At 42.3% G+C, this 24,151-nt stretch overlaps 1 protein-coding gene across 1 annotated transcript in view; it reads left to right on the forward strand.

The window, feature by feature from the left end:
* LOC145354578 (factor VII-activating protease-like) overlaps positions 1-23,821 on the forward strand; it is a 52,925-nt gene extending 29,104 nt beyond the window's left edge. Inside the window, exons 4-12 of the mRNA XM_080206043.1 lie at positions 3,085-3,201; positions 5,237-5,356; positions 6,805-6,976; positions 9,927-10,021; positions 12,866-13,118; positions 15,145-15,287; positions 16,176-16,310; positions 16,413-16,558; positions 23,350-23,821. Of these exons, the coding sequence (XP_080062169.1) occupies positions 3,085-3,201; positions 5,237-5,356; positions 6,805-6,976; positions 9,927-10,021; positions 12,866-13,118; positions 15,145-15,287; positions 16,176-16,310; positions 16,413-16,558; positions 23,350-23,508 (1,340 nt within the window). The 3' untranslated portion in view covers positions 23,509-23,821. The remainder of the gene's footprint in view (positions 1-3,084; positions 3,202-5,236; positions 5,357-6,804; positions 6,977-9,926; positions 10,022-12,865; positions 13,119-15,144; positions 15,288-16,175; positions 16,311-16,412; positions 16,559-23,349) is intronic.
* The last annotated feature ends 330 nt before the right edge of the window (positions 23,822-24,151 follow it).

Raw genomic sequence — 24,151 nt, forward strand, 5'->3', positions numbered from 1 at the left:
ATAAAATAATCATTTGGCCCCAGCTGAGCTATTTGCTCCATTCTGAGCACCAAACATTAGGGACGACACGAAGTTAAAGGCAAAATGCTGCGGGTGTTGGAATCTGAAACAAAGACAGAAAATGCTGGAAAATCTCAGCAGCTCTGATGGCATCGGTGGAGAGAGAATAGAGTCAACATTTCAAATCTGAATGACACTTCATCAGAGAGATGAGTGTGGACTTCAGACTGGGTACAGGGAGATTTAATGTAATGATTCCAGGGGCAGGGTTTACACTGGAGAAGCTGGGACTGGTATTCTCTGAGTCAAAGAGGCCCAAAGAATCAAAGTGTCAAGTGGAGTGTTATGACGAATAAATAAGGAGAAGGTGTTCTCAATGGTTGAAGGGTCGATAACTAGAGAGCACAGATTTAAAGCGATTGGCAATGAACTAAAGGCAAAACTTGAGGAAAAACCTTTTTATGAGACCATTGGTCATGATTTTGAAGGTATTATCTATAGAGTGATGGATTCGATACTATGCAGGCCTAAGTTTTTATTGCGTAACAGTGGTGCTTGTGACTATGTTTCTTAACTTCCTTTTGCAGCTTTGACACAAAAATGTGTGTTGCAGTACTTCAAACCTTGTTTCACAAATTTGTTTTTATGTCAAATGGGGCAATGTCCAAGGTCATTTTGTTTAGTTTACTTTGCCTGGCCTCCAGTAACTCATTCCTAACTTGTGCATTAATGGAGCTGCAAAAGACCAAATTTGATCTCCCCAGCTTTCATTTGACCTTTTGAACTCAACCAATGACAAATCTTTGAGTGCCCTGCACAGGTACCACCACAGGTTTTTAGGATATTTGATGTGGTTTTGTCAGCATCGCTCACCTTCTCAGCACACATTAAAAACAATAGGTAATATTTTGAATCAGATACATTTTTTTCCTTTGTTTTATTTACAATGCTATTGTGCACAAAGTGCAATAGGGTAAATCATTGTTTATTTTTGTCAACCTGTATCAGCAGCTAGAAGAAAGGGACGCCATTTGAAAATAAAAGATTTCCCATTTTGGACAGAGAGGAATTTTTTCCCTCCAAGCATTATGAATCTTTGGAAACCTCTTCCCAGAAAGCAGTGGAAGGAGGAACAGTGAACATTTTTAAGGCAGAGATTGATAGAATCTTGACTAACAAGGGAGTCAAACGTTATTGAGGGTGGGTGGGAATGTGGAGTTGAGGCCACAAATCAGATGAGCTATGATCTTACTGAATGGCGGGGCAAGTTCGAGGCTCTGAATGGCCTATTCCTGCTCCTAATATTCCTGTATGTAGCAGCAATTAATCACAGATCAGGGCCATAGTGATCAGCAGCCGCAATCCCAATTGCACTATCAGAGAAATACTTGAATCTGAACCTCAGGAAACTACAGCTTCCAAGACCACTGTGAGCTTTTCTAGTTTCTGTCTTGTTTAGCCTTGCAGTTTATCCATGTGAGATCCTCAATTGTGCTGTTCCATGCTGCACATTCATCAGCTTGGATTAGAATCTAACTCACTTATTGGCAAAAGGACAATGTGCCCACTGAAATGTCTAAGATATTTAATGTTGTGCTGTCTTAAATGTGATTTACTGTTTTTTTTTACCACTGATTGTTATATTCCACCCTGTCAGTCAATACAGCATTGAACAGGCTCTGAAACATCAATGGCAGAATGTTTCTAAGATAATAATAGGTTGCATACTTCACATTTCAAATTCTCTTTCTGAGTGTCACAGAACATTCTTTTTGATGGAAAATATCATGCTGTTCCAAATTTATATTTTGGAGAACTTTGGGTATATTGTTTAATGATTAAGTAAGGTTGCAAAAGAAGGAACCATTTAACTCACTTTGCCAGCATGCAGTTCAGAGTGCACTACCGATTGAGACACAACTGACAGCTCTGCTTGCTTGCCGCTGTTTGCCTCTAGATAATTTAATTTAAATGATGCACAAAACAGAGAGGCAAGGTTAGTGTTACAATTTAATAGGATCTATAAAACAAATCCAAACATCAAGCCAAAATTAACCAAACCTAGTTGCAACTGTGGAACTGTTAGCCTTGTGGATGCATCCCAGTTGGTTTCCTCTCTATTAGAGCAGAACTTTTGGTGCCTGTATCAAATCAAGCTGCAGTTTTCCGAACAGTATTCACTTCAACACATTTGGCATCTATTATTATTGCTGGTCTTCAGTGTAATGCTTGTTTAATTTTAGAAGAAGGTAATATTATTGTTCAAATGATGAACTCTATTGAAAGCTATTTCATTTGACTGTACTACTTAAATTCCTTTTAGCAAAATTTACTCCAGAATAACAAGGCTGCACCCTTCAGAAATGATACCTTTAATGACTGCATTCAAAATCTTCAATTTTTTCTATGTTTCTTTACAACTTTAATGATGTTAGATACATATTTCTCCGCTATTGTCAGCCATTATCTGACAACATTGATAATTTTACATATTATTGTATTTAAATTATTTCCATACAATTTGATTTAATTTATTATTGTCACATGTATTAGTGTACAGTGAAAAGTCTTTTTTCTTGCGCTATACTGACAAAGCATACGTTCATAGAGTACATAGGGGAGAAGGGAAGGAGAGGGTTCAGAATATAGTGTTTCAGTCATAGCTAAGGTATAAAGACTAACTTAATGTGAGGTAGGTCCATTCAAAAGTCTGTTGGCAGCAGGGAAGAAGCTGTTCTTGAGTCGGTTTGGACATGACCTCAGACTTCTGTATCTATTTCCTGTCGGAAGATGGTGGCAGGGATCCTTGAGGTACGAAGGATCGCCATGTGTGTAAGAGCTTAAAATAGCAATGGTGACTGTACTTGAGTTGATACCTCAGCTGTGAAGAGGATGTGAAAGGTGCTATATAAATTTAAGTTTTATTTATATAAATTGCTTCAATGTCCTAGTTAGGTCCAGGCACCTGGTTGATTGATGTTAATTCTCATGGGTGTCCGAGAGCCTTCTCATTCCACCGTCTCAAGAGGAATGGCAAAGTCAGGAGGAAAATAACTTTTTGAAATTGTGTTCTTTAACTTGCAGTGAACAATCCATGTTCGAAGAATAAATGCAAGCATGGAGAGTGCGTCCTTAAGACTCATCCACCGTTCTACAAGTGCAAATGCAACTACCCATTCAAACCGCCAAACTGCAAAAAACGTATGGTAACCATTTCTAATTTTCAACATGATATACCTACGGTGTTTGTGCTTTTTATACAGCTTCATGAAATGTTGTCAAAAAATCTGTCAAAGACAAAGGACATTCTTCAAAACCATAATCACAAGAGAAGCGCATGCAGGCGATTCTGCAATTCAAGTGTCCCTCTGACAGGCATTTTTACTTCTCCCTGAGAGGGTTGGATCAGGGAAGCACCCCTTGCATTGAAGCACAACAAAGCAAAATGGATACAAATACTCTGAAAGGGATCAGAGAAAAAGATAAAGGAGAAAAAAAAATTGCAAAACTGTTACAGAGAAGAGCGAGGCAATGCAGTAATATTGACCTCAGCACACAATCCAGTTAAAATCAGTCAAAAAAAGGGAAAGGAAAAGAAAGAAGAACAGAATATAACAGCAGATGTAAAACAATTCATTAATTCTTCCGCGAATATAACAGTACACAGAGTAGTTAACGTATCAAGTTAACACTATCGAGCACTCCTATGAAGTTTCACTAGAAAGCGGATTATAAATCAAATGGAATAAAGCAACTCAACTTCCATAGAATCATTGATAAATTTCCAGAGGAAACTTTTATTTTACAGACGTACATGGTGGTTCTGAGTACACAAAAAAAGGAGGTAACAGGCTTACATCGGAACGCCTCCACCCAAATCACCCTCCACCCAAACCCATGACCTGATCCCAGTAAATATGAAAACCTGCACTCAAAGACTCCCTGTAATGTTCTTGCAAAAATTCATAGTTTAATGTGAACCAAGATGAGGTTTTATACTTTGGAGGGTAAATATACTGTGGGGGAGTAAATTAAACTAGTGAGGAGATCTTGGTTTCAGTTATTCAACTGATGCTTGAACATCCCCTGAGCACCAGCTAGTGATGACCTTACTTAGGAGGAAGTAAATGCGTTCTGTAAAGGCTCAAAGTGGCTCCAAGTGATGTGGAAGCTTGGAACAAAGTTCATCCACTGTGGGTTGGTTTAGTAGTCCTATACGTATATGTTATACATATTAATTTACATAATGTGGGCATCACTGGCAAGGCCAGCATTTATTGCCCATCCCTTGTTGCCCTTGAGAAGGTGGCTGTAAGCTACCTTCTTGAACTGCTGCAGCCTCTGAGGTGTAGGGGCACCCACAGTGCTGTTAGGGAGAGAATTCCGTGATTCTTACTGAGTGAGAATAAAGGGATGATGATATGTTTCCAAGTCAGGCTGTTGAGTGACATGGATGGAGATCTCCAGGTCAAACTGAAATATTGAAAGGTATTGTTAATTAACCAGTCTGACATGTTCATTAACTGAGTCTGAAGGAATAGTCATTGGTGACAATTGGGTTTCTTTCCACTTAGCGCCAGATAAACCCAATTCCAACATTCAGTCCAAGTGGCTCTTGTGTCTCAGCTACAAAACCAGTGAGTTGCGGATGCCAAGGGGGAGTGTTCTCACGCAGGTTGCTATTTGGTGTACTGGGAAATTCAGCCGACTTGGATGTGGGGCTGCCCCACAGGGAAATACCAGGAAAGGGGATGGGAAACAAGAAGTGGCTGAAGCTCATGGAGTTACTATGGAGTCAGGAGTCAAACTCCTGCTTCTCCTGGCCCCACACTATGGTAAGTACTCTCTGTAGAAATGGAACAACATCACTGAAAATGTGGTTCACCTGGTTCACTCAGATTTGGCAGCAAGGTCCTAAAGCAGGCATTATACTCCTGATTAGCATGTCCAATGGCCCTGACATCTATTTTAAACGAGTGGCCCAGACACTTGGATGCTGCTGACTGACAAATATAGCACACTTCTTGTGGAGAGAATATGGTTGGAAACTTGTCCTGAAAGTCAGGCAAAACAGGGACCAATTTCTCCTTACGTTTTTCTACAGGTGTTTCCTTTTGTGTTATTGGACATCAAACTGTTTCAAAACAGAGAACGCCTGAAGGAAAGGTGGCAATCTGAAATTATTATATCATCACTGGTGTTGTTTAAGTAACGTTTCCCAATTATCTCCTCTCAGCAATTCGCACGTGTTCAATAAACCCATGCAAAAATGGAGGAACTTGCTTGAGGGGCAGAACAAGAAGATCTTTCTCCTGCGCCTGTCCAAAATCATTCACAGGGCAATATTGTGAAGCAGGTAACATTGTTCGTTAAATCGGTGTCATGGATTTATGTCTTCCTTTTTGCTGCCAATGATCAAAATGTTTGGATGTAAGATTGGGGGGGAGGGTCCTTCTCCCACTTTCAAGATGTTGCTATTTATTACATACAATCATATAAATTGGGAGTAAGAGTGGGCCATTGGCTTTTGGACTCCCCAGCCTGCTTTGCCACTCAGTGAGATCATGGCTGACCCGCTGATTGTCCCAACTCCACATTCCTGACCACCCCTGATAACAATTGACTTACTTGTTAGTCAAGTATCTACCTACCTCTGTATATTCAATAAATATTCAATAACTCTGCCTCCATCTGGGAGGCAGGAACTTTGAGAGGAGGAACTTCTCCTCATCTCTGCCTTAAATGGGAGAACCCTTATTTTTATTTTTAACCTTGACGTCCTGGTTTCGTGTCCTTTGGTGGGATTCTGTCTGTTCTTAAAAACAAACACAAAATATGGATGTCTCATCATGTGAATTATGCAAATCGAAAGTCCTTTTCCAAATAAGGTGGGAAGCTAGGTTGATTATACTTTCTGTATGATTGATTTCACACATTGAGAGTTTGAGACAACCAATGTCTTTGTATTTAAAATGCCCATTCAAATTATAACATCCTTTTGAACTAGCTTCAGGACAGGCATTGAATCAACATCCTTCTGAAAGACTCCTTTAGTTCCTTCTTGAGACAGTGGACTGGTTTCAATCCGCAAGACCAGTCAGGTGATCTTCAGGCAGCCATCTTTCTGTGGCCTTTTGTGATCAGGTTTTTAAAACAGAAATTGAAGTTCAGAATATCTGGGACTTGGCATTAGTTTTACCCAATGGTGAATAAGCTCTGCTGTAATGTGCAAATTATCTTAGAAGATAGTAAAAGAATGTAGAAGATGGCTGAAATCCTATAATGGTGTAATTTTTATTTTGTATAAATAGCAGCATAATCTTGGATGATTTTCGGCTTAATAACAAGCGACGCAATGGCGCTATTGTTGCTGCACTAGTAATCCAGAGACCAAGGTGATGCTCTGGAGACCCGAGTTCAAATCCTGCCACAGCAGATGGTGGAATTTGAATACAAGAAAAATACCTGGAATTAAGAATCTACTGATGACCATAAAACCATTATCGAGTGTCGTAAAAACCCATCTGTTCACTAATGTTCTTCAGAGAAGGAAATCTGCCACCCTTACCTGGTCTGGCCTACATGTGACTGCAGATCCACAGCAATGTGGTTGACTCTTAAATGGCATCAGGAATGGGTAATAAATGCTGTCCCAGCCAGTGGTGCCCACTTCCCATGAACAAATATGAATAAAAAGATTGTCTGAGTTTTTGATCTCGAAACTAATAATCCCTAAGGTGAATAATTGATGTAGTTTTAAATTTGTATTACATACATGTAACCCTAGACTTTAACACTCCACAGATGTCAATGATTGTTATGAGGAAAACGGCGAAACCTACAGAGGCAATATCAGTGTTACGGAACAGGGAAGAATGTGCTTACACTGGAGTTCACACTTGCTTCTAAGGAAAAATATCAATATATTTGGGGAAAAGGCTGAAGAGAGTGGCCTTGGAGATCACAGGTTTTGCAGGTAAAAAATATATCATAAAGACTCCAGACAGAATTTAATGGGGTCTGTAAGAGGGCAGGCAAGGGACTTAACAATTAGATAGGTGTGGCCACTGCACTGTCTGTTGGCGGGAATCTATCTGCCATTCATTTGCCATTCATATCATAAATACTCATTAAATGAGAACCACAGCAGATTATGTTCTACCTTCAAGATAACGACCACGACACACAGAAAACCTGTACCCCCTGTTTTCCCAAAAACTCGAAGGTGGCACGGACAAGGCAAAATCATTTAAATTTTAGATCTGAGGTGATGTAATGTCTCAGGAGCAAGGAATGCCAGATAGCTTACTAGTAGCAAGGAAGGGAGACAGGGGCTGGCCAGAGGGTGCTGGTGGGGTGGCCAGATTCTCAAGCAGCAACACAACAAAGGATTGGCACCTTTGTGGGCAATGGGAGGAGGTGTTTGAAGAGAGCCAGTTTCCAGCTGATGAGGCATGGATCACCATTGCTGTGGTCTCATCCTGTGCATGTCCAAGGGAGGCAACAGTGGTACACATGGCAGGGCAACAGTCAAGGAAGAGGCATCAAGTTTGAAACAGGATAGGTCCAGCTGCAGGGCAGGGGGTGTAGGTCAATGGCCTCTGAAAGAAGGTCAAGGGAAACCAAGGGCTGAACGGGGATAATGGAGAAAAGTTCAATGAAGGTAGGATGAAAGATCAAGGGTCACTGGCTCTGGGCCAAGAGTGAGATTGGAGGTTCTAGGCTGATTGGGAGTAGGGGAATGGGTGGAAATGCATGGGTGACAGAAAGAAGTGGAGGTGGGTGACCCTTGCAGGGTCATGTATGCTTACATGGCTGCTTAGAAAGTTGCATCTCGCATATCAGATTCTAGTGGTAGGTATGACTTTTCTGGAGAGAGATAATTTATCCCTGAGTGATTTGCAACAATTAACTAAGGCTAGGTTAATGACACGTTCAAGAGAGTTGGTATTAGAGTTAAAAGCAGGGACTAAGATAGCAGAAATAATAGAGGTAATAGAACAGCATCTGAGATGGGAAGAAACAAAATAATCCAGATAACAGTTCAGTTGAGTTAACTAATTGTAGGATGGCATGGTGGCACAATGGTTTGCACAATACCAAGGACCTGGGTTCAATTCCAGCCTTGGTTCACATCTGTGTGGAGTTTGCATGTTCTCCCTATGTCTGTGTGGATTTTCTCCGGGTACTCCAGTTTCCTCCCACGGTCCAAAAATATGCAGGTTAGGTTGATTGGCCATGTTAAATTGCCCCTTAGTGTCGGGGGGAGGGGTCATCAGGCTAATTATGGGGGTTTTGAGCCGGGGGGTGGGGGGGCTGCTGAGATGTCAGGAGGAAAGTAACCAGGGCTGTCACCGCTGCTAAAGAGCATTGGTACATCAGCACATCTTCAGAACATGCATCAACTACCCGAGGGAGCAGTGTCAGAGCTCACTGGGAGACAATCATTCACCTGGATGCATTCCTTCAAAAAGACTTGCAGTCCCGTGGATTTGGAAGGAACCCCATGTCAGTCATCATCAAGATGAATAAGACCCTAAACATCTGTGCCTATGACTCAAACCAGTGTTATCTAAGAGACATGTGTGACACTTTACAGTTTAGGACACATTGGTGCAGTTGGGAAGTGACTAGTGCCATGTTCAGTAAGGCCAATAAATTCAATAAACTGACCACAGATGATGATAGGCAGGCTGCTGGAACAGTTGGCTTTAGGGCCATTGCATGGTTCCCACAAGTACAGGTTGTGATTGAATGCACCCACGTGGCCTTTAGTGTTCCCTCGAAGCAGCCACTTCCGTTCACCAGAAGAGGCCTTCACTCCCATAACATTCAGGTTTTGTGTGACCACTGGAAAATAACTATTCAGATGTGTCATCATTTCCCAGGGACCTGTCATAACTCATACATTTTACACAACTCCCAGCCATCAGAGCTATTTGAGACTCCCATCCAAGTGCAGGTTTGGATCCTGGATAACATACAACTCCAATTTTCATTGTAATTGCGTGCAGTGTGGTTCCTGACACACAAACAGAATGATATGCACTCCCATTAAATTTTACCCTCAAACTGCAGTAGTAATTAAGCCTAATTCCCATCCCTCATGTTAAACCGGGGCCAGTGACACACTGATCAGTACCTACAGCCCGTTGTCCAGTAGAAAGCCACAATATCAGATGCTAAGAGCTGAGTCCTGCATCATGTCAGGTACATACAGCAGGTAACAATATTAATAATAGAGTGAAGCGTTGTGGTTACATAGAAACATAGAAGATAGAAGCAGGAGGAGGCCTCATGGCCCTTCGAGCCTGCTCTGCCATTCATTATGATCATGGCTGATCATCCAACTCAATACTGCTTTCTCCCCATAACCTTTGATCCCACTTGCCCCAAGTGCTATATCCAGCTACCTCTTAAATACAGTCAACATTTTGGCATTAACTACATAGTAGTTGTGCATGCTTCTCATTAAAACCACAAGAAATGGCATTTAAGTTGTGGCTTTCAGGCTCTGATTATAACTGAGCACCTACTTAAAATGGTTCTGTTGGATAAGCTCCTTCTGAGTTGGACACTTTTTCTTAACGGGATTTCAATTTGTTTAGTTTAAGAAGAATCTGCAGTTTATAACAACATTCCCCCCAACCTCCGCCACCACCACCACACACACACACACACACACACACAAACACACACACACACACACACACACCACCACTGGGTTTGCAGAGGCAGGCAAAGCTGCCAACTTTCGTCTTGTCCAGTTGAAACCCATCTCTCCTTTCCAAGGAGGAAGTTTACTGTTTGAGTTGGTGCTGACAAGGTGTGAAGGGAGAAATGGGAATTACAACAATAGTCTAAAATAAGGGACTTTCAGCACAATGCCCAGTAACCAAATCTGACATGGTTTTATCTTTGATCAGGAATCCAGATGACGACAGTAAACCTTGGTGTTTTTTTAAAGAACAAAGTGGGAGATTGAAATGGGATTTTTGTGCAATCTTTCAATGCCGAAGAGGTGTGTACAGCTAAAATCTTTGTGGTGTTGTATGGTTACAACGTTATCATAATATGCACACATTAAGCTCTGACATTTCAAGCATACTATTTTGTTAAGGTTCTTTTTATATGAGACCACTTGTCCCTGCATAGTCTTATTTTCCCATTACCACCCAAATAAAATAGAATCATGCAGGTTAGCAGCATAAAAGGCACAGTGGAGTTTGAATTTGGATAAATCCTCTCTGAACCCATGAAGGAATTGAGCGAAATCTCCAAAGCATACATGCCTTTTCAGATCAGTGCTATTGTCCCCTTCCCTGAGTGCCACAAAGCTGATGAAGGGAGTTACTAACTACACTCTTACCTGCAATTCTCAAGAAGCTGCAGTGTAAGCTTGCACCATTTGCAGTATTTTTCCTAAATTCTCTTTGTACTAAATCTCACAGAGCCTGGCTTGAAGCAAGTCCGGTAACAGGATTTCTGAGCTCCTTTGCTTTGTTTCTCCATTGACTTGAACACAAACATGTCCTGAATTTTGAAAACTTTTTCTCAGATAAGGTTTCTGATTTAAATTATGCTTAATTTTTATGTCAGACAGGAGTCCTAGGGCAAATAAAGACTGTGACAGAAAGTATCTAATTTCACAGCCTGTGTTAGCTGGTGTTTATGTTGAGAAATGATAATCGAATTGGCTCCAAAATTCCAGTGATGGGAAAAGCGGTTTTACAGAATAACTTTGGAGGTGGTGCAGAATTTGGAGCTGAACTGGAATCTGGCAGTTTTCCACATCTTTTTCGTCTACTCCTTTCACATTGATAGACAATAAAGTTGGTTGTGATTCCTCACTGTACAGTATTTCCATCCATGCGAAGCTCAGAATTTTTACCAGCCAACATTAGAGTACTGATGGTTTTACTTGAAAAGTTAGGAATGGCAGCCTTTTATCCCTCATCAGCTTTGGTTCAAATGCCTTAAACGACCGGCGTGGTGGCACAGTGGTTAGCACTGCAGCCTCACAGCACCAGGGACCAGGGTTTGATTCTCAGCTTGGATCACTCTCTGTGCAGAGTTTGCACATTCTCCCCATGCCTGCATGGGTTTCCTCTGGGTGCTCTGTTTTCCTCCCAGTCTGGAAGACATGCTGGTTAGGTGCAATTGGCCGTGCTAAATTCTTCCTCAGTGTACCCAAACAGGTACCAGAGCGTGGCAACTAGGGGATTTTCACAATCACTTCATTGCAGTTTTGATGTAAGCCTCCTTGTGACACTAATAAACTTAAAACAACCCTCTTAACATTCTCTGCTTTAATGAAAAGAATCTCAATTTCTCTTTGCTCCCTGTTTGTAACAAATATCAACTGTGCCGAAACGTTAAATGCTGAAAAATCTTATCAGGTCTGACAGATGACCCTGACTGGAAACATTGGCTTTATTCTCTCTCTCCACAGATGCTGTCAGATCTGCTGAGATTTTCCAGCCTTTTCTGTTTTTGTTTCAGATCCCAGCATCCACAGTATTTTGCGGATTCTCTGACCTTACACGCAGCTAGGCTTCTCCAGTCCCGCTGCAGTGAATGGAGATTTAGCCAAGCACCTAAGTCCCCACTCTCGCTGGCAGCAACGGCATGGCATGGAAGTTCAGAGAATCTGGCATAATCTCTTATTTCTGGCATCACATTAGTACATCTCTTGTACAACCTCCTTGTGGCCTCAACATCCTCTGTGAAGTACAACACCAAAATTAGACATGATCCATGGAACTTCTGCTTTGGACATAGTCAGAATTTGTTCTCATGCTGGTTAGGCTCAGACGAAATGTATAATCACAAATGTAAAATTGCCCATGTGCTATTACTTTCACACAACATAACAGAACATGGCATCTACTAATTTCCATTAGAAGTTTTCATCAATGTGCATAAGAGTGAGAATGTGGTGCAATTTTATTAATGCAGCTGAAAATAGATTAATCACCAAAAGAGATCCTGGCCCATTTATGACTAACCCGATTTATAATCACTAGAAATAATTTGAAATGGGCAATACTGAAGCTTTTGCAAGCATCATTGGTCTGCACTAACCAATGTCTTAATAAGTAAAATATTTTATGATGTGAAAAACCTTTTAAAATGTACCGACCGGTGTCTGTGTGCTTTAGAAAATGAATGCAGTTTGAGAACCTTCCTGAACTGATGTCGGTTATTACCCGGAGAGAAGTGGCCAGTTCTTTGGGTGAGGCATGTTTTAGGCAAATTGGGTGTGGATGCCAGCATTGGACTGGAGTGAGCATAATCTCACAACACCAGGTTAAAGTCCAACAAGTTTATTCGGAATCACAAGCTACATCGTGAAGGAGCAACGCTAAGAAAACTCATGATCCCAAATAAACCTGTTAGACTTTACCTAGTGTTATGAGCCTTCTCACTTAGGCAAATTGAGTCAAGAACTAATGTAAAAGATTGTGGGGGAAGGAACTCGAATGGCGGGGTTTTCCAGCCACACTCATCCCAAGATCAGAAAATCCTGCCAAAGTTCAACAGACCTTTGCATGATCCATGTCTCGCCTACTACAATTCCCATGGTGGACAGGACGGTAAAATTCCACCCAAGTATTTTTGAGTTTAACACCTTCATTTTGAGTACCCTAATTTATTGCATGGCTTCAGCCAATTGTCCAGGAAATGAATCACATCTTGCCCCCAACATTCTAATAATGATTTGCTTGGGTGATGGACTTTGAGATGTTTCTGAGACAGAAGTGTATTTCAATTTGTAATTTTTTTCAGCATATGTAGCTCAACGGTACAATATTAGAACAAAACCCCTTTGACAGTAACTGGAAGAATTTTGTGTTTCATGTAGAAACTACAGTAGAACCTGACATTGTAACACAACCTGTGCTCCCTATGACTTTCGCAACCTGCGGAGAAGTAAGCTTACGTCGAAACTTAAGTCGCATCTATGGTGGGGCAAAGACAGTTCGTGGCAGGCACCCTTGGCAGGCATCTGTGCAACTAAAAGTTCCAATAAGTGTTTATGGGGCAGGGCATCAATGTGGCGGGACCTTGATTGCACCCTGTTGGGTTCTTACTGCAGCACACTGTTTGGATGCAAGGTATGTCCTTAGGAACAAATAATAAATGCATTCGTTCAATCTGGAGTTGCTGGGGAATAGTAGCTTGAATCTGTTGGTGTATAATATGGATTGTGGATAACCATAAAAAAATCAATATTATTTTTGAATACAAATGCATGGATAAAATGCTTTGTTGGACACTTTCAGGAAATTAGGAAGACAATCCTTTCTAGAGATAAGTCTTTTCAGATTTTACCTTCTTGTTAGCAAAACCAACAACAATTCTGAATGAATGGTTGGATGATCATGGTAGGTTGTTGAGCCTTTCTAACTACCCTTAAAGTCGCCAGTCAATAAGAAGGTCCATGTCAGGTGCAGGAAGTCAATTCTGTTGAAGCTGTCTAACAAGAAGAGGAAATCTTCAACAGAAGTTTAATCCTAGACTGATCCATTATTTCATTTGCGGAGGTATTTATGTTAAAAAAACTCAAAGGACTTTGATTTCAAATTAGGGTTTTCAACATTAACAAGCCAGGCTTGGAATAAGAGTAAACTTTCTGACCATTTGTGGCCAATGCTCTTAAACAAGATTGGACGGGCTCATTCAATTTGTGTACTCCACCTGTATCAGGTTTGTGTGCTGACATGGTCCTGCTCTCTGGCCAGGGTTTTCCAGCCCCGTCAGGGCGGCACCTACTACAGCAAACCAGCCAAAAGTTAGTTGACTTTTTTTTAGTTTTTCATGAGATATAATTTTAAAGCAACAGCCAGTTGACAACTTTATGTTTCTGGGAACAGGCATTGACCAATTTCTCAGGCCATATTAAATCATGGGCAATCATTCTTAAAGCCAGCAGATGCAATATACTGCGTGGGATCTTCCAGTCCCAGACTTTTGACTGGTCCATTGCTTCCTTCGCGGCAGGCCAGCCGTAGCGAGGCTGGAAATTCCCAACCACTGGCTGGCTTATGGATTCCTGGAATTCACTTGATTGTCATAGGAAAGGGAAAAATTTTCCAGAGTTTTTTCTGATATTAGTCTTAGTTCTTTCTTTGCTGATTCAACATTGCTAGGGTTTGAATCAGGCCATACGTGAGTTTATTCCAACTAGTGAATGAAGTGTGCTTTGATATGTTGCTGAAAAAAGAGACATGCTGTTGAAGCTTTCTATTTTGCACACATCAGGATAGATGCTAGAATGCTAAATTTCAAAGGGAGCAACAATTTATCCTGCATGTAAAAAGGGTGCTGATTGATTGGCAGGTGATCTCTGATTGGTTGAGTTTTTGCCATGAAGAACACACCAAGGGACTTTTGACCCCAATATTTTTGTTTAATTCGAAATAGGGAAAATGCCTGGTCATGTTCCTTTTGCCTGCAGAGGACAGAATTCTGAGAATGTACGCTTCTTCTAGCAATTATAAGTGAAGCACATTTCGAGTCAATCAACTGATAATCTTAAATTGGTTGTTAGTGTATTTTTTTACAAAAACGGATTGTTTAGCAAGTATTGTCCAACTGTGGAAGCACATCTAATGTTATGCGTTGTGTTCTGAATTTTGCAAGCATGGGCTTATTGGATACAATCAGAACTCTGCCTGTTGCAAATAGCCAAAGGAATGTGTTGTTTAGTACAATCTACCAGTTTTTGAGGAACATGACTAATATACCTGGCATTGCACTGGCACTGAAATTTATGTATTATATTATTCATTTATGTGGTAGGCTAAGCCTCTTTATGGCTTGACGGCGGCATCCTGTTAGTGGTAAAGTAAAGAACAAAGCAGAATGAAATTGAGAATATAGACCAGAAGATGTAGCAAAGAGAATGTGGAAAGCAGATAATCAGAGTAAGATTTGAATTATTGTTTCACATTTCAGTTGTATTTTTGTTTTGAAATTATCCTTTCTGCTAGCTAAGATGAGGTTTTGTTCATTATCTGCCTGTATAAATCGATTTGATTTTCCATGGGTTGTTATGCAAATGTCTGTATAATGGAATTTAGTTTGTGCACTGACTTTCTATCAGGATCTAATTATTTTTACCACTCCAATAACTTGTAGCACAGAAGCCCAGCATTATCAAATACTTCTCGGGAAACACAATATAGATCAAACAGAATTACATGAACAGAAGTTCGATGTTCAGCAAGTTTTTGTGCATCCAGACTATGAAGAAACAGATCTTTATTTGCGCAATGACATTGGTGAGGAAACTATTTGCTTTCCAGTCTATCAGTTATGGGATGCAAGCTAAAATCATTGACGTTACTCAATTCCATTTTGGTCAGAAGTGCTGCAGGCGGCACTGTGGAACAGTGGTTAGCACTGCTGCCTCACAGTGCCAGAGACCTGGGTTCAATTCTGACCTCAGGCCATTGTCTGTGTGGAGGTTGCACATTGTCTCTGTGTCTGTATGGGTTTCCTCCGGGTGCTCTGGTTTCCTCCCTCAGTCTAAAGATTAGGTTGATTGACCATAATAAATTGACCCGAGTGTTAGGGGATTGGCAGGGCATATATGTGGGGTCACAGGAATAGGGCCTGGGTGGGATTGTAATTGGTGCAGACTCCATAATGACCTCCTTTGACACTGTAGGGATTCTATTCTATGATTCTAAAAAGAATCAGATTTCTTCCCCTGCTCCACCACCTCTTTATGCAATGCCAACTCCATGGGTAAAGCCACACTGGTTATCCATGTGTGCATGTTCATATTCTTTGAACAGATAAGGAGCAGCCTTACAAATTTATGATCCTGATGCAAAGCTTTGAGAGTTAGGTCTATACTTACTCAATGTTTCCAATCCTAAAAGCAACTGAGCACACAGTATACTTATCTCAGAAAGCAAACTTCATGTCAGGAAGTGCCAGGTTCACTAAATGATTCTCCACTTTCATAATATGCACAGAATCACTTTTCCTGAATCTGCTTTGATTTCATATTTTTTAAAATGGTTTTGCCTGTTTCAGCATTAAACTTTCAACAGTGGCATTCTGGTTTGGAGCTGCTTGCTGTGTGTTGTATTTTACTCACATTACAAATAGCCCAAGATTACTTATGGAAATCCTAAACTGACTTGATGCTTATCTTTCAGCCTTAATGAAATTGAAAAACGTTGGAGGGCAGTGCAGCCAGGAAACCAAATACGTCAGAACAGCATGTTTGCCAGATGTTACTTTACCCCTCAACTCAGAGTGTTACATTTCAGGATGGGGTACAACTGAAGGAGGTTATCAAATCCATCATGTTCATTCCATATATCAAAAAAAAATGAAAAAATGTTAAACTTATACACTAAAACTCAAAACTCATGCATTTTTGTTCTTTTCAGGAAACGGTTCAACATATTTATTGGATGCATCTGTTAAACTAATCTCTGACCGAGCTTGCAATAAAGGATCGGCTTACAATGGCATCATTGATGCCACCATGATTTGTGCGGGAAATTTAGAACAGGGAGGAGTGGATTCTTGTCAGGTTAGTCTCCTATTTAATGCCTGACGTGACTGCTCTCAAGTACTTCTAATGATTTAAGAATATATATTCTTTGTGGTGAAATCCATGCCATCATCCCATGAGGGCAATGTGGTTAGCACTGCTGCCTCACAGTACCAGGAAGTGGGTTCGATTTCCACTTGGGTCACTGTCTGTGTGGAGTTTGCACATTCTTCCCATGTCTGCATGGGTTTCCTCCCGGTGCTCCGGTTTCCTCCCACAGTCCAAAGATGTGCAGGTTAGGTGGATTGGCCATGCTAAATTGCTCCTAGGTGTCAGGGGACTATCTAGATAAATGCCTGGGGGTTACAGGATTAGGGCCTGGGTGGGCTTGTGGTTGGTGTAGGCTTGTTGGGCCGAATGGCCTCCTTCTGCACTGTAGGGATTCTATGATTCTATGATCTGAAATTCCACTTCCAAAAGTGGATATGTTGTGGGGAGGCCGGTGTTGGACTGGGGTGAGCACAGTGAGAGGTCTTACAACACCAAGTGAAAGTCCAACAGGTTTATTTGAAATCACGAGTTTTCGGAGCACTGCTCCTTCATCAGATGAGTCCAAATGGACATGACAGGGACCAATTTCTCCACCTCACTGCCATTCCTTCATTTTCAATTACCCAAATCCTCAAATCAAATACAAAAAGCAACTTTGCCAAGTTTGTAGAAAATGACAATCTGCAAAGTTATTGCTCACCACCTGAGGGCACAGTCTGGTACACCATAAAACAGAAGGCACTGCAAATTTTGTGCATTCTCAGCATTTCATGAAATGCGAGTATTGCTGGCTAGACCAATAGTTGTTGCCTATCCCTAAATGGGCTTGAAAAGAAAGCCACCATGGCACAGTGGTTAGCACTTCTACCAGGGACCGGGTTCAATTCCAGCCTTGGGTCACTGTCTGTGTGGAGCTTGCACATTCTCTTCGTGTCTGTGTGGCTTTCCTCTGGGTGCTCCGGTTTCCTCCCATAGTCCAAAAATGTGTGGGTTAGGTTGATTGACCATGCTAACTTGCATGGCCTAAGGGACTAATAGGGTGAATAGATGGGATTACGGGGATAGGGCCTGGGTAGAATTGTTGTCGCTCCAGACTCGATGGGCCAAATGGCTTCCTTTTGCACTGTAGGGATTCTATGATTCGATAGTGATCCGATTTTTGTCAAGACCTTCACTGCAGTCCATGTGTTGTAGAAACACCAACAGTACTGTGAGGGAAGGTTGTTCCAGAATTTTGTGCCAGCAACAGTAAAGATGGGATACCTTGTCCCAGGTGGTGTTGAGCTCCTTGAGTGTTATTGGAGCTGCACTCACCCAGGGATGTGAAGAGTGTTCCATTACATTCCTGACTTGTACTTTGTGGATGGTGGACAGACTTTGCTGAGTCAGGAGGTGAGTTAATCACCATAGAGTTCCCAGCCACTGGGCTGTCCTAGCAGCCACAGTGTTCAGACACTCTGATCACATTCTGTAGATGAACAGCCTTATTTGTGTTCCCAGCCCCTGATGAATGTCACTGCTTTCACTCTGTTCACTGAATTCAATGTCACGTCTCTTGTTGTACTGGTAGAGACTGATATGTGCAAATGCTGTAATGGCTTTCCTGCATTTCCATACAACCATAGAACCATAGAAAATTACAGCTCAGAAACAGGCCTTTTGGACCTTCTTGTCTGTGCTAAACCATTTTTTGCCTAGTCCCACTGACCTGCATTTGAACCATATCCCTCCACACCCCTCTCATCCATGAACCTGTCCAAGTTTTTCTTAAATGTTAAAAGTGGCATTTGCCACTTTATCCGGCAGCTCATTCCACACTCCCACCACTCTCTGCATGAAGAAGCCCCTCATAATATTCCCTTTAAACTTTTCTCCTTTCACCCTTAACCCATGCCCTCTGGTTTTTTTCTCCCCCAGCCTCAGTGGAAAAAGCCTGCTTGCATTCACTCTATCTATACCCATCAAAATCTTATACACCTCCAAGGCCTATTTAATACAAGACCTATTTTCAATTTCAATTTTTAATTTCCAAGGCCTATTTAATGTAAGTCATATGGGAATCCTTGGTAATGAAACAATAGTTTTATTCTGATTTCTTTGCACAATTATAAATGCATCAGCGTAGGGCAATACCTGTCTCTTGCCTGTTTCCAACTGGAGCTTAGGCTCTGACACGATAGTAACCCAGGTTCCAGAGGGATTAGGGAAGTAACTGTCTTTCTCACTGTGTTACTGTCCTGATGATGGAATGAAAATGGGACCCAGGTTTGTACATAACCTCTTTTCCTGAATATTGGAACTAGAATGTACCACATTTTCCAGTTGTCCAACAACTGGAGACCTCTGTAAAGTATTGACCCAAGCATCGCTAATTTCTGCTTTTAATTCCTCGAAGATTCCAGGATATATTCTATTCCTCCCAGGGGCTTTATGGATATTTAATTCTTCCAATTTCAGTGTCACTTTTTTTTCTGCTAACTCACTGAGCCCCATTCACTCTGATTGGAATTTGCCTACAGTACTCATTTGTGAAAATTGACGTGAAAAATCCATCCAGTATGTTTCCCATATCCTAATCATCTGTAATAGTTTTACCCAATTTATCTCTTAATGGACCCATCTGCCCCCTGACCTACCTTCTGCTACCAGCATTGTTGTGAAACATTTTTGAGTGCTTCAGGCTGGACTCTGTGATTTATGTTTCTCCTTTACTTATACTTTCTAATACTCTCTCCCCCTAGGTGCTTTCTGTATGACCCCTTTTCTTATTTATTTGATTCCTTGTTAAATAAATCTGTTTGACTGTTAGATGCAAGTTAACTTCTAGACTAAGCCACCAGGCTGCGTACGTTCCACCGGTTATATTAAACAGTTTTACCTTCTCCCCCTCACCTTGCGCCTTCAGTCTGGTCACATTTCCTCCAGTTCGAATTTTTAGCATCATTTATCAGTTCATCTTCTGCACGGCCCTTTCTCATTCCCCAAACCTACTGTTCAAACCACTTACAGCAGCACACATCTACTCAGAATCATGTAAACACTACAGTGCAGAAGGAGGCTACTCGGCCCATCGAGCCTGCACCGACAACAATCCCATCCAGGCCCCATCCCTGTAACCCCATGTTCTTACCCTGCTAATCCCCCCGCTAACCTACACACATTGGGACATTAAGGGGCAATTTTAACTTGGCCTATCATCTTAACCTGCACATCTTTGGACTGTGGGGGGAAACCAGAGCATCCGGAGGAAACCCACATGGACGAAGGGAGAATGTGCAATCTCCGCACAGACAGTGACCCGAGACTGGAATCAAACCAGGGTCCCTGGCGCTGTGAGGCAGCAGTGCTAACCACTGTGCCACCATACCATCCTCTTTAGTTTATGTTTTATTATAGTCACAAATAGGCTTACATTAACATTGCAATGAAGTTACTGTGTAAAATCCCTTAGTCGCCACACTCCAGCGCCTGTTTGGGTACACTGAGGGAGAATTTAGCATGGCCAATGCACCTAACCAGCGCGTCTTTCAGACTGTGGGAGGAAACCGGAGCACCTGGAGGAAACCCACGCAGACATGGGGAGAACAGGCAAACTCCACACAGTGACCCCAGCCAGGAATTGGCATATTAACCTCCAGTACCAGGTTGAACACAGCTTTTGCTCTCACTGTCTGCCCCATGTGTCCTGGGAGTTGCCTCAGTGGAACCATTCGTTTGGATCTGCCCATTGAACCTCTGCTGTTGAAGTTTATATATGGATCATGCAACTATGAACATTTGGACGTACTTATAAACGTCATAGGCCCAGCTCTGAAACAGATTAAGTTGACAGTGTCAGAAGAGAAATCCAGTCGCAGAATAGAGGCCCTGATTTTAGACATGCTTTTAATTTCATATTCAGACTCTGTCTACTGAGAATCAATCATAGAATCATAGAATCCCTACAGTACAGAAAGATGCCATTCGGCCCATCGAGTCTGTACCAACCACAATCTTACCCAAATCCTACCTCAATAATCACAGGCATTTACCCTAATAAGTCCCTCTGACACTAAGGGGAAATTCAGCACGGCCAATCCACCTAACCAGCACATCTTTGGACTGTAAGAGAAAAACCAGAGCAGTCGGAGGAAACCCACACAAAGACAGGAAGAACATGCAAACTCCGACAGACAGTGACCCAAGCCAGGAATTGAACCCGGGTCCTTAGTGCTGTGAGGCAGCGGTTTTAACCACTGTGCCACGTTACTGCCCTGAATGCACAACTCTGCTGTGCATTGCCAGTTTTTAGTTAATACGCTGCACTTTTTGTGAACGTCTTAGTTTTCTTTCTCATCTCAGTATCACATAGGGCCTGGTTTTACCATTGCATAGCGCCCACTTTAGGATGCGAAAACTTGGTAACATCGGTCGTGAGATGATTAACTTAATCCGCTCCCGCGTATGCGCAGCTGCCCACTTTACCAAGGCCCGAAAATGGCTGTAATCCGAATCGTGCCCGAAATGAGGGCAACAGTGAATTAAATTCACTTGCGCGCATTTAAATTGAATTAATGAGCTGCCCGCCCAACTTTACCAGCATTTCCTTCTTTAGAACAAAGAACAAAAAACAGCCCGGGAAACAGGCCCTTCGGCCCAACGAGCCCGCACCGCCATTTTAATATTACCAGCACCCCCCCCTCCACCCATGACCCCTATCTATTGTTTTTATGGCAATCCACACTGAGGGAAACTAATTTAGGGACAATTTATTACATCCAATCAGCCTAATAGCACATCTTTGGAGTGTGGGAGGAAACCGGGGCACCCGGAGAAAACCCACGCAAGCACAGGGAGAACGTGCAAACTCCCACAGACACTGGCCCAAATCCATGTGTGTGCACAGCAATCAGTGATAGTCACTGAGCTTTACCATCACATTCACCTGTCCAGATTTGGCGCGAAACAGACATGCTCGGAAAAGGTCTGTTTCGGGCGCTCGAACCTCTGAAGAGCTAAGTTCACAACTTCCAGTAACTCTCTGACTCAGATCGGTGGTGGGGGGATGCGGGGGCAGGGAGGCAGAGAGGGGAGAGGTGGGCCCAATCATTCTCTGGTGAGGTGGGGGGAAAGGGAGGCTAGATCATTCTCTGGTGGTGGAGGGGGGGGCAGGAGAAGGGAGGCCCGATCATTTTCTGATTGGGGGGAGGAGGGGACGGGGGCCCAATCATTCTCTGGTGGGGGAGGGTGAGGGCAGAAGGAGGCCAGATTGTTGTCTGGTTGGGGGAGGGGGGGGAGATGGAGGGTAGAGGGAGGGGTAGTAGGGTCCGCTCCCGCTCGCTGCGGCTGATCGGTGGGGTGACAAAGGGGACAGAGGGTTGCAATCAGTCTGGGTCACGGGGGTGGTGGGTGGATAAGGGGGACATTTTTGTTGTGGGGGTGGAGCCATCGCTTCTGTTTTTGATCCTGGGCCATTTTATCCACTTTTTGCAGCCCAGCAGCGATGTGACAGGGGTGCATTTTTCAATTTTTTTCTACTCACTGCGCATGCGCAGTTCAGAGCTCCAATCATTTCACCGCAATAAGCCTCGCCCACAGTGCGTTTCAGAACCGCAAGTTTTATTTCAGGCTAAGTGCGCGTGGGGGTGCCTGCGAACAGGTTTCCAAGTCGGATCTGAATTGTGCCCAGATTCAGCACTTAGAATCAAAATGGTAAAACCGGGCCCATAGTGTTGTAGGAAGCTATGCTGAGCAGAAGGTTACAGGATGTATAGATCCCAGTTCTGTAGCGAGTCAACTGGATTCAGGCCAAGCAACAGCTTCTTTTTTATTCTTTCATGGAACATGGGTGTTGCTGGTTGGCCAACATTTATTGCCCAACCCCAGTTGCCTGGGGGCAGTTGAGAGTCAACCACAGTAACTATGGAGTCACATGTAGGCCAGGCCTTGTTAAAATTTCAGGTTTCTTTGTCTAAAGGACATTGGTGAACCAGATGCATTTTTCCGACAATCGACAAAGGTTTTATGGTCATCAGTAGATTCTTAATTCCAGATATTTTTTATTGAATTCAAATTCCACCATCTGCTGTGGTGGGATTACGAACCCAGGTCGCCAGGACATCAGCTGAGTTTCTGGATTAATAGTCTAGCAATAATACCACTTGGCCATCACCTCCTCTCCTGCTGAGGTGTGCAGTTAGCCTCGGTAAGCGCAGGCTTGGACAGGGGAGAGAATTCGTCCTGGTCACATTCCAAATATCCGCTGATGTCTGTTTGTGGACAAGGGAGGAACAGTTTCCAGCATTCACGTTCGCATTCAAGTAATTGTCGACCCTCACTTTCGAAGCAAATGCAAGATATGTGGCCATTTGAGCAAGATAATGAAATAAAGTTTATTTATTTATTAGTCACAAATAAGGCTTACATTAATACGGCAATGAAATTACTGTGAAATTCCCCTAGTCGCCACACTCCGGCGTCTGTTCAGGTCAATGCACCTAACCAGCACGTCTTTCAAACTGTGGGAGGAAACGAGAGCACTGAAGGAAACCCACGTAAAAACAGGGAAAGCATGCAGACTCCACACAGACAGCAACCCAAGCCAGGAATCAAGCCCGGCTCTCTAGTGCTGTGAGGCAGCAGTACTAACCACTATGTCACTATGCTGCCAAGGGGTGCTTTAGGCTCCTCAAGAACTGCATTCCAGCTACAGTCAGAGGAGGCACCAGCAGCACAGGGAGGAGGGCAATCGGAAGAAACAGAAGCAACAAATTAACTCTCTGCCGTTCATTTTGCCACAGGGTGATTCTGGAGGACCACTGACTTGTGTGAAAGAAGGACTTCACTACATCTACGGAGTAGTGAGCTGGGGCGATCGCTGTGGAATGAAAAATAAACCTGGTGTCTATGCCCGGGTCACTACATTCCATGACTGGGTTCATGAAAAAATATACCAGTGACTAATTTTTCCACATGGAAATGAAACTAAATAAGTCAACAACACAATTCTGTACAAAGGACTTAAATAATTCTCAAGTAAAATACCCACAGGTTGTATTACTTCACCTGTATCATCGTTGTTTGAAAGAATATTACTTTGACATGTTAAAGGTGTAGCGTATCTCACAAAGAATCCTTTGTAAAGAAAACATTGTTTATAAATGGAGAAGTATTTCATGATATCATTTCAGCTGGTAATTAGTGACAATAATTCTAAAAGTAAGATACTAAAAGTTTCAATTTTCGTAAGACAGAGGAGGAGATGAAATAAAGGATCACACTTTACTTCATGTTCATTATTGAAAGGTTGAAAAATGTTGCACATTATATTTTTAATAAACTGAAGTGCAATGATTGTTTTTTCATTTATTCTCCTCGTGTTGCACCATACAGAACTTAATTTCACACTTGCATTTATCATTACAACACTTTACTATTTGCAACAATTTACCAGATGAGTCTATAGCAAGAGTCCAAACTACTATCCATAATGTTACCATATACTTAGGGCAGAAGTGTCTCAGAAGTCAACAGTCTGATTTTGGGTGGCGAAAGCAGCGTTTGACCCACTGAATCTGATGGTGGTTTTTATTAGATCAAAGA

The sequence above is a fragment of the Carcharhinus amblyrhynchos genome, chromosome 17 (assembly GCF_965287045.1).
Source record: "Carcharhinus amblyrhynchos chromosome 17, sCarAmb.v2.hapA, whole genome shotgun sequence".
NCBI classification, from domain to species: domain Eukaryota; kingdom Metazoa; phylum Chordata; class Chondrichthyes; order Carcharhiniformes; family Carcharhinidae; genus Carcharhinus; species Carcharhinus amblyrhynchos.